At 33.8% G+C, this 11,374-nt stretch overlaps 1 protein-coding gene across 1 annotated transcript; it reads left to right on the top strand.

Annotated features, from left to right (window-relative positions):
* The first annotated feature begins 4,851 nt into the window (after nucleotides 1-4,851).
* On the top strand, nucleotides 4,852-7,942 carry LOC145165031 (ADP/ATP translocase 1, mitochondrial-like). The gene is made up of 4 exons (XM_079083671.1): nucleotides 4,852-4,999; nucleotides 5,661-6,151; nucleotides 6,911-7,282; nucleotides 7,401-7,942. The coding sequence occupies exons 2-4, from the start codon at nucleotides 5,666-5,668 to the stop codon at nucleotides 7,695-7,697; spliced, it is 1,155 nt and encodes a 384-aa protein (XP_078939797.1). The 5' UTR covers nucleotides 4,852-4,999; nucleotides 5,661-5,665; the 3' UTR covers nucleotides 7,698-7,942.
* The last annotated feature ends 3,432 nt before the right edge of the window (nucleotides 7,943-11,374 follow it).

The raw sequence follows: 11,374 nt of genomic DNA, 5'->3' as shown, positions 1-11,374 counted from the left end.
ATTTTATAATCAAACAAACACCTACAAAAATCAATGTTGAATGGATTTTTTTTAAGAAAAGACATATATTGTTTTACAGTAATTAATATTTTGTAAAAATCTTTTTTTAGAACAACAAGAATATATTAAACTAATTAAATTAAAAAGAAACAAGCCAACAAGGAGGCTAGCCAGAAAACAAAGTGTACAATAGCAGTCAACTAAATGTACAAACCAAGGTGAGAACTAAGCAATCAACTAAACACTAAACAACACCAAGAAAAGAGGAAACTAAGAACCACTAAACCGGAAAAGTAGAAAGCAACACCCAAACATTGTCAATCACATTTTTTTCCTTGAAGGATCTGAATCAATAAATAAGTCAACGAGAGCAACAACCAAAGCTTTACTTTGCAACCTGACCAACATAATATGATATCAGGGGGGAAAACGTCCATATTTTGAGCAAATCGGAAAAAGGCTTCCGGATGAAGCATTTGACAACAAGCATCATGTGACATCCCCAATTTACGGTCAATTAAAAAAACTTTTTCTTTATGCTTATTTAAAACAAGTATTCTTTTATTGGTGCAAAATTTGTCCCAAAATGTTATTAATGTGAAATGATATCAATATCAAAGGCATTTCCGAAGAACGTTTTTCATTAATATTTAAAAGCTTGGGATGTCATAACCGATACATAAACATAAGCATAAACTAGTCTTTACAAGCCTTACATCAATTTATTTAATGACATAAAACTCCTTAAATCTCTCGACAAATTCAAACATTAATACTCTTGAACCTTCGTATCTTTACATGTGATACAAAGAAACTGAGTGGGTCAGGTTTGGGAGTCTGGTGAGCACATATGGTTTTCAATCCACAATATTATTATTATATTGTTTTAAATATATATTTCACAAGAAACAATTAACCCGATTACTCATTCCCATTATTCTCACTCTTGATCCTAAATGATGATCTCAAGGGACCTATCCTACAGGATGATTGTAACAATGAGTAGATAATACTACCTCAGGGATTCCTTAGCAATATATGTCAATAAGGCAACCATGAGGGATAGAGTACGTGAATGAACACACAATCCATACCCTTAGATAACATGATTCATTAACACCTATAAATTACGAGTATGCTAGTGCTCCACTAGACTGTCTAGAAGAGACAATGACCATCATCAATACTCTGCTAGATGAGTGCTCTTAGTAGTACAATAATACAATGTTTTGGGCATGGTCTCTCACCATTCATCTCATCCCTCTCCGGTCTCAATAGTATAATACTACTATATTGGGCATGGTCTCTCACCATTATCTCAACTCTCCCTCTCTCTCAACCCTTTTTACCCAATACATTATAAGTTTGATAAAAATACATATATGATTATTTCAAGAAAAATCATCGTCTAATTTAGCATAAATATCAGGAGCACAGATAATAAGCTCATATGTCATTTAAGAAAATTAAATACTTGATATTTATATGTAAGCTGAAAATAACTATACACTCACTTGTTAAAAGTGGATGACTGGTGATTTAGGCAGCGCTTCGCCTAACACCTTAGCTTTTCCTTTCAAAATACCTAGATATGAATATCACTAAGTCTTAGTTTTATATCTCTCACGACTACAATAACGATAGTCTAGATTTGTCATTAATCCCAATGTCTACATCAAGATCTATCAAATAAGGAACAACCAGATAATATCATATTGGAGGTAGGGTTTGTTTGGTATACATAGTATACTGTTTGAAAATCCTACTTTAAGCACCTCACTAAATCTAGCCTATACTTCATTCCCGTAAGTAGATCAATCAATATTATGAATTGGAATCACTGATAAATCTTATTTATAGATTCATAATAACGATTATGAATATAAATATAAGTTACACTTGAAGCATAGTAAATGCAACTTAACTTACAAGAATTTTAGCGATAACTCAGAAATTACGCGAGCAAAATCTCGACCCGAACATTTTTATTCTACCGGACTCTCTGGCGGTCCAGAGGTTCGCTACTGACCCATAAAAACTCCTAAAGTCGGATTTAGAGAAATTGGGAGGTTTTGAGATGAATTGTGTGGTGAAATGAGTGAAAAACGAAGGGTATATATAGGCTCACGAACAGGCACGATGCACACCTTATCGAGTTGCATTGCGCCCTTTAGCTGGTGTGTCCGGATGATAAGCTGCCACGTGTCAGGTCACAATTCGTCCACATCCGCCCCTTCTAGAAGCTGCCATGTGTCACCAATTTGTGAGCCCACGTGTCTCGATCTCGTGGTGCAACGTCACTCAGTCGGTGGAAGACCCGACACTCTCTTTGCCACATGGCGCCTCCTGGTGGTGCTACGTCATCACAACAAGTGTTTTCTCGAAATCTTTGGACGACCATAACTCTCGCATACGAGCTTCGTTTTCGACGCTCTTTATATCTCCAAAATCCTCTCGGCAAGCTCTACAATTGTCCTTAAGGTCTCAACATCTAATTCTCACTCTATTTGAATTTCATATTTTAATAGAGATTGGATTGTTAAAGTCAGTGTGGAAATCATAACTCTTTCATACGAACCCCGTTATCGACTGTCTTTATATCGACGGGTTCATATTTACGAGATCTTCAACTCTTGATTACATTGTTTTAGTTAACACTTAACCGATTTAAATTTCAATTTCTGTGTCGCATACTGTTGTACTGAAACTTCAAAAAATCATAACTTCCTTATACGAAGTCAAATTTATGCGTTCTTTATATGTACATTCTCTCTTTTACGATTACTACGACTTTCGTTTAGATTACTTAAGCTTATAAGCAACCTATCTCCGATTCGTATTTTATGACGTACTTTGTCGTATAGGGTTGAACACAAAACTTCAAAGGATCGTAACTTTTTCATACGAAGTCATATTTAAGCGTTCTATATATACCCACAGAATCGTCATCACGACTACTACAACTCTCATCAAGATTATTTACCCGATATAATTTTCTATTAAAAACATCTATTTATCGCTCGTAAAATGTACGACAAATAACTATTACCTATTATATCTTAAATGTATAGCCCAAATTTACGGGTGTTACACATCACCACAACAACACTCGATAAGAGCCCCCATAAACAACCCATTATCAAAGGCAAAGTAAACTTGTCAACTCCAAATCACCAGTGGTAAAACATCCGATTCTAAAGAAAGTACAGAGAGACTTCCATTTTGAACTCTATCCCTTTTAAATAAAACTTTTTTACATCAAGCTTCACCACATAACACTATCTATTTTTCAAAAGCTAATGTCTAATTGCAACAATGGAATAATTATATACCTCATTTTACCTTGCATATTCAACATAACTAGAAGTTCGAAAGAAAATTATATGGAACACCTCCTAAATCACATAAACATAACATAAAAAAAGTTATTAAGTAACTCTATAAATTTATAATTGAAGCAAACAAGAGAAAATCAGAAGTTTTACCTGAAGCAAACCACAAAAAATCAGATCTAAAGCAACTGATTTTGAACTCAAATAGGACAAATCGGACATGATTATATCATCATAATTAAAAAATCATACATATCTAAAGTCGTAAAGCAAACTACAATAATTAAAAAAACAGATAAATAACTTAAGTAAACTGCCGTAATCGAACTTCAACAGGCAACAATCTGACTTGAAGTCGAAAACCTTCTGATTTCTTACTTTCAGTGCCATCAGTGGTCAACTTTAGATCAATAAAATAACGAAATGAGAATAACACGAATCACAAATTAATCACCCAAATCACAAACATGAATCAATCTTCAATGATGAATCTTCGAACTCCAACTTAACCAGACACGAAACTCGCTAATTTAGAAAGAAATTGGGAATTAGATGAATGATGACAGTAGGTTCTATAAGAAATTAGAACGAGAATAGGAAATAAAAATCAATTTTAGAGGGATGTAGGTGTAATAAGTCAATTTAGAGGTTATTCGATTTCTACAACTTGCATTTTCAAGGGATATCAATCAATTGGATTTAGGCATTTGACGATAGCAGTTCTCAATGCCCTGGGGATCTTTGGCACCCACGTCTCGTTGTTGCCACTAGACTCCTCAGGACAGTGTCAATGTAAATCAATATTGGGCAAAAATATATACATATATTATCTATTTGATTAAACAGATGCCCAATTTTGTTTGATGCCTTGGGCCTTAACCCATCTCGCCCATGTAGTGGGCAAGATCTTGCTTACTATTGTTAGTCATGTATAATTTGATCTTTCATTATTGTTCTTAATGGTTGTAACTTGTAAAGTCTGAAGATTGTTTTAAGCTCTTGAATAAATTTGTTGATGCCGTTTCAAGGAAGTGTTTACAAATTTCACACTTACCATCTGAATGTGAATTCATGTTGATTAGAAGACACAAGAGAATATAACAAGATCGAAGGATGGTAGAGTAAACCGAAAGAAATTATAAGATTTTTGAAAAAATCAATCCTTATAAGGCTGCATATATATAATCAAGAAAATTCTTATACCGTGGAATAATGACATTTTACTATCATCACAAATTTTTTGGTATAATTAATGAATATCACGAACACTTTGCAATATCATTTTTTATTAGAAAAGTGATTTCACTGTACATTAAAGTAGACATATAAAAATAAATGTTAAAGCAACCTTCTATTTTTTGTTTTTGTGAGAAACCGTATAGAAAATCACCTAACCTAAAAAAGAAAGTATAAACAACCGATTTCTTTTCCATTAACAAGAAATGGGCTTCTTGTTTGTCAAATTTATTAACGAGAGGCCCGATGGCCTAATTGTAATTCAGCCCAAAAGAATACCCTTTACGGTCAATGTTCGCAACCCTCAGGTCAGCTCTTTCTCCTCCTCATAAACCCTTCTACGCTCCTTCATTTCGTCCTCCAACCCTTTCGCCGCTTTTCTGGAGCCGCAGCATACGCGGATCCATTCATTCGCTTCTCTCTCTAGAAAGGTAAAATTCCTTGATCTCTCAACTCCCTTTCTCTACGCTTCTTTGCTTTGTAGATCTGAAGTATCGTCGCTTCTTGTTGATAGATCTGTATTTAGCTCTTTGTTTTGTTTATTTCTATATACTTGCACTTGGTTTTGTCGGATCGACGCAGATCTGAATAAACAAAGCTTGATTCATAAGATCAAGTGTTGTTTCTGTGCTGTTTACACCGATTTTGCGTTTAGCTTTTCGTTTTTTCGGTTTTCTATGTTTTTATATACTAGATCTGGTCTATGATCGGTTTTTAGTTGTCCGAAATCCTTGTCCATGACTTTGTAGTATTCACTTCATGATTCTGAGTTAAGAAATAATTGCGAATCTTACGCTCCTCTGTCTGTCGTCCATTGAAATCGCATCTGTTGATTTTACGTTTTCCAGCTGACCAAAATAGTTCGTTGACCAAAATCAACATCATTTCGTTGCAACTTTGGGGTAAATACGTAACTATAACTAGAAATGATTCAATCTGTTGGAGATCTAAAATAGAAATTGTTTCGATATTTATGTGATCCGTGTTCGATTGAGGTTTAACTACCTGATGTTATGTCGATCTGTTGAAAACATTTTCATTATTTATTCATTTAAACTTTGACATCTGGTTGACGTTTTTTTGCTTGTGTAGGGGTCATGACGATCGATCATTCACATCACCCAAGTGTTTCCCAGAAGCTTGGTCTTCTTGGATCCAGCATGACACAGCTTCGTGCTCGTGAGACTGGAGTCCAGCAGCCACTTTACCAGAGGCAATTTCAATATGGAAATTACTCAAATGCTGCATTTCAGCACCCAACTCAGCAATCAGCTGAACTTTCCATGATTGTACCAAAAGTATCACCGATCTGTGTTCAAGCTCCAGCTGAGAAAGGTCTTCAAGGGTTTGCTATTGATTTTCTCATGGGTGGTGTCTCTGCTGCTGTGTCAAAAACAGCTGCTGCACCCATTGAACGTGTGAAGCTTTTGATCCAGAATCAGGATGAGATGCTTAAGTCTGGTAGGTTGGAGAAGCCATACAAAGGTATCGGTGAATGTTTTAGCAGAACCATTAAGGAAGAAGGTTTTGGATCTTTGTGGAGAGGAAACACTGCTAATGTCATTCGTTATTTCCCAACCCAGGCTAGTATTCTTTTTCTCTTTCATATTTATTTCTTATATAAGCAAAATAACAATTTACTTTCATTGGTTTGTTTTAATATAACCTGTTTTTAATTTCCTATTTCTTTTTTACAACATTTTCTTTTAAAGATCTATCCAATTATGGTGATGTGTTATAATATTAAAGCAATTATGAACAGCTAATCTTGTTGATTATTTAAAGCATAAAAGCCAGGCGTTGCTATGATTTGGTAGAATTTTTAATGTACATTATCATATGAAGAAAAACGAAAGTTTTACTTTTTTAGATCTAGTAGTAATTATAGCTTTTAATTATGAAACACATCTAGTTATAGCAGTGTCATCTGACTATGAAACACATTTAAATGCTATAATCTATAGATTTTCTAATTTCCAACTATGAAACACATTTAAGTGCTATAATCTATAGATTTTCCAATTTCTAAAAGAAAATATTAAGAGTACACTGGTAGTTCACTCTTTATTAGGAATCAATTTCTTTTTTACACCATTGTAATTTCATTTCTTTACTTTACTGCAATGTTTCCATCCAAGTTAAAGATTAAGATGAATGTTGAATGTGATAATCATGTAGATCTTAAACTTCATTGATAAAATCATGAAACAAAAAAAACAAAAGAAAGTTCATGCGTTTTACTTGAATCCAACTCTTTACTTTTTATTTTCCATGATATAAATGCATATTTAAGTTTTGATTTCTTTATTGTAACAATCTTTATTTGTTTTTGTACATTTCAGGCTTTGAACTTTGCTTTTAAGGATTACTTCAAGAGGTTGTTCAACTTCAAGAAGGACCGTGATGGTTACTGGAAATGGTTTGCTGGAAACTTGGGATCTGGTGGTGCCGCTGGTGCCTCCTCCCTACTTTTTGTCTACTCTCTTGATTACGCGAGAACCCGTTTGGCTAATGATGCCAAGGCTGCAAAGAAGGGAGGTGAAAGGCAATTCAATGGTCTTGTTGATGTGTACAAGAAGACACTTGCATCTGATGGAGTTGCTGGACTTTACCGTGGATTCAACATTTCATGTGTTGGAATCATTGTTTACCGTGGTCTTTACTTTGGATTGTATGATTCCTTGAAGCCAGTTGTCCTCACTGGCAAGATGCAGGTAACTTATATATATATATATATATATATATATATATATATATTTTATGATGTCTTTAGATTTTGTGTGTTACAGATAGACATTCTAAATTCTGTAATTTTTTTTTGTAAAATTTCAGGATAGTTTCTTTGCTAGTTTTGCTCTTGGTTGGGTGATCACAAATGGTGCTGGTCTGGCATCATACCCAATCGACACAGTGAGAAGACGTATGATGATGACATCTGGTGAAGCTGTTAAGTACAAGAGCTCATACGACGCCTTCTCCCAGATCTTGAAAAACGAAGGTGCCAAGTCACTGTTCAAGGGAGCTGGAGCCAACATCCTTCGTGCTATTGCTGGTGCTGGTGTCCTTTCCGGATACGACAAATTGCAGCTTATCGTTTTCGGCAAGAAGTACGGATCAGGCGGCGGCTAATACTTTTCTTCCAAAATTATCAGCAGATGGTGACGACCAACAAACCAAAACAAAGCTTTTGAATTTTGAGGGTTTTTCTTTTTTCTCTCCTCTTGCTCGGTTTGAATAATAAGGATTCAGTTTTGGGAGTATTCCCTTTTAAAATATGGATTTTTCTCTATCTTTTTGTTAAGTATTATTGTGAACCTCTATCATTAGAGAGCAGTACTGATTTTTAATAGGTAAAACGATATTAATTTGGATGATTTCCTTCTGTTTTTTACTTTGCCTCTTCCTTTTGGTTATTTTTTGATTATTGATCATAATTGCTTATTTTTGGACTTGACTGGTGAACGTTTAAGTTTCAAATTTTGTTCCAACTTAAAACGAAAATCAACTTCATTTTATTGTTTTCGTCCCAATGTTGTTTGTAATAGGTAAAACGACAGTTTTTGTTCCAACTTAAACTGAATTTTAATAGGTAAAACGACAATTTTTTTTATTGTATTTTTGTTTGTTGGTAATTTTGTAGGTTACCTTAATTTTTTTTTTTCCAAATTAACACTCATCTTTCTAGATTTTTCCTATATTTTTTATCGCATTGTTGTGAACTTTATGTGGAACTTTCGGTAGAAAGTACTTTTTACAAACACATGCTTTTAATGTCATTCTTGTGATGCATCATCCAACTCTTTGTCAATGGCTTCCCGTTACACACTCCCAACCTAAAACATGTTCCGAGTGTCAAAAAAGGACATCAAGCTTCATACAAGTTCAAACCAACACAACAACATGCTTCTCCACTTTCCTAACACCAACAAATATGTTAATACTTACAAACAAAAAAGGAAGTGATTCGTAACATTTTTTCTCCATAAACAATAATGTGTGCTTTAAAATGTTGTATTGTACAACTCAAAAAAACATAGATTGTTGTGTACAGAGAAAAATTATTGTACAAATCACTTCCACATATTTTCTTTCTTTTCTCTTGTTAAATTGAACTCGAGAAGGAGACGTTAGACATCATTTTTTATGTGTAATATAACCGTGATAAAGAAACAAGAGAGGAAAATGATTATTCATTCCAATGTAAAAGCCAAAATGAAATTCCCTCTCTTGTTTCCTTATCACGGTTATATTACACATAAAAATGATATCTAACGTCTCCTTCTCGAGTTCAATTTAACAAAAGAAAAGAAAGAAAATATGTGGAAGTGAGAAGAAAATAAAAACAATTGGTGTTATCGAGTTTCATTAAAATTAAAAAAAATGGAGGGAAACGAAAGAATCACTTTTTCTCCTAATTTTCCTTCCGATTTGAAAGGATTTAGAAAGAAAGATCAAAATAATTAATTTTTCTGCCACTTCCTTCCAATTTAGGAACACAAAAGATAGATTTCTTTTCTTTTCCATTCTTTTCTTTTCGTTGCTTAAAGGGATAATGACTTAAAATGGTAATATATTATTGGATTTGTACACATTTGGTCACTGAGTTTTTTTTTTTTTTTTTTTTTTTTTTTTTTTTTTTTTTTGTCTTGGATTTGTACACATTTGGTCACTGAGTTTTTTTTTTTTGTCCACATTTACCCCTTCAACTTGTTAAACTGTACACATTCAGTCATTATGACCGGTTACTCTAGGTTAGCCGAGAAAAATGACTTAATAGGGTAATATATTTCTCATTTTGTACACATTTAGTCCTTGATATTTTGTACACATTTAGTCCTTAATATTTTTTTTGTTTCAAAATAAGTCATTTTTGTTTTTGTACTCATTCAGTCCAAAAAAACTTCATTTTTAAATAAGGCAAAACTCTCTAATTATAAATCTATTATTTAGAAAAAACGTTTATTCCAAAATACATTTATCGAAAATCAAACGCGGAATCCTCAATACTGTTGATGAGTGTGTACAGTCCTGCCTTTGCCTTCCCACGATCAACGATAGAACCTGAAAACATAAACAACTGGGTAAGCTCAAAGTTTAACGAGTTTCCCCCAAAATATCCGATACAACAAACGTATTATCATGCATAACGGGCCCACACTCATCAGATTGGAATACATTGGCCCAATCAGTTATCGGACTGGAATGCCAACATGCAACAGATCCAATTAGTCATCGTACTGGAATACCCAGGGTTTGTTAGTCTACCGCCTTAACCCAACCACTCTTCTCGAGCCTCCGTGCCTACGGCTTACAGTCGGCCCACACCAGGTATCTTGGCCTACAACATATAGCACGACCGCATCAACCCATCCCACTACCATATGGCTATCACACGTAAGATGTCGTGAGAAAAAACTTAAAGAAATCATTCATAAATACTGAATGAGTACAAAAACAAAAATAACTTATTTTGCAAAAAAAAAAAAAAATATTAAAGACTAAATGTGTAAAAAAATATTAAGGACTAAATGTATACAAAGTGAGAAATATATTACCCTATTAAGTCATTTTTACCGGCTAACTTGAAAGTAGCCGGTCATAAGGACTAAATGTGTACGGTTTAACAAGTTGAAGGGGTAAATGTGGACGAAAACAAACTCAGTGACCAAATGTGTACAAATCAAAAAATATATTACCCTTTTAAGTGATTATCCCTTTCTTAAACTCAAGAACTAGGCGTAAAAAGTGGCATAAAGCTGCAAAACGCCCTACACGACCTTTTACCATCTCAAAAACAGCAAGATTGCCGTCACACATTGATTGCCGGTGTTCCTACAACTAATGAACTAATGTTTGTTTGATGATTAGTTCAATTATACAGGTTGGGTACTTTAGATTTTAACTGGATCATTTGTCAATCTTTTTAGCATAGTAATTATGATCACTCGAAGAAAGGTGCCCCTCCCCAGTGGTTGAGTTCAAATCCGTGATAGAATTTGTAGTATAAATAATTATATGAAATTAATAACATCTCAAATATGATTTTTTTTTTCGGTGTCGGTACAAATAAAACATTTACTCAATAAATTGTTTTTATCTTTAAAAAAATAATATTGAGTTATTTACTAAAGCGATCATTTGACTTTTATTACAAAATCACATTCCTTGCACAAAAAACACTTTTGTTATGATATAAATCTAGCAAATGTGTTAACACTTTTTTGCTTAGTTTAGATATCCGATAAGTGCGTTGTTTAGAATGTTTAGGTAGACGTGGGTTATTCTCATGGGCTAACAAGGCCCACGCTAAATTGGCAGTACAAACGAAATGCAATACATTCGCGAGAGTTCCATCTATGATAAATATTCACGCTGTGTCCGCGTTTCTCTCCTATGTCCGCTTTATGAGGTCAATGACGACTAACATAATTGAAAAAGGTCTTTGAGTTCATGGTCTTCAAATTTCAATGCACATATTCAGATAAAAAAAAGAATATTTTTAATTGGACGTTTGTTTTGTGATTGAGGCTGTGTGTAATGAGCTACAAAAACTCGTCAGTGCTAATTGTTGGAATCAGAGATAATAGAAAAGGTTATTGAGTTGATATTCTTCCCCATTAATTAGCTACGGATCCGTTTAGAGATAATGTACGTATATAATTTTTGGAAATGAGATTATTATATGAAAAGAAATTGAGATTTGCTAGAGTTTTTTTAGGGTTCTAAAAACCGGCCTACACCAAAAACCTTATGTTAGGCGTGACGCGTGATAAGGTGCTAATGCGTGTTATGGTGTTTTTTTTTTT

Source organism: Lactuca virosa, chromosome 1 (genome assembly GCF_052849685.1).
Source record: "Lactuca virosa cultivar CGN04683 chromosome 1, Lactuca_virosa_CGN04683_v6, whole genome shotgun sequence".
In the NCBI taxonomy this organism is placed as follows: Eukaryota; Viridiplantae; Streptophyta; class Magnoliopsida; order Asterales; family Asteraceae; genus Lactuca; species Lactuca virosa.
Note: the sequence above shows the minus strand (reverse complement) of the source record. Positions and strands in the feature narration are given on the sequence as shown.

Bases quoted from the DNA above. Each gene is read 5' to 3' on its own strand.
- LOC145165031 (XM_079083671.1), top strand. From the start codon at position 5,666: ATGACGATCGATCATTCACATCACCCAAGTGTTTCCCAGAAGCTTGGT. The intron at 6,152-6,910 runs GCTAGTATTCTT...TGTACATTTCAG, and splicing joins TTCGTTATTTCCCAACCCAG to GCTTTGAACTTTGCTTTTAA. The intron at 7,283-7,400 runs GTAACTTATATA...GTAAAATTTCAG, and splicing joins TCCTCACTGGCAAGATGCAG to GATAGTTTCTTTGCTAGTTT.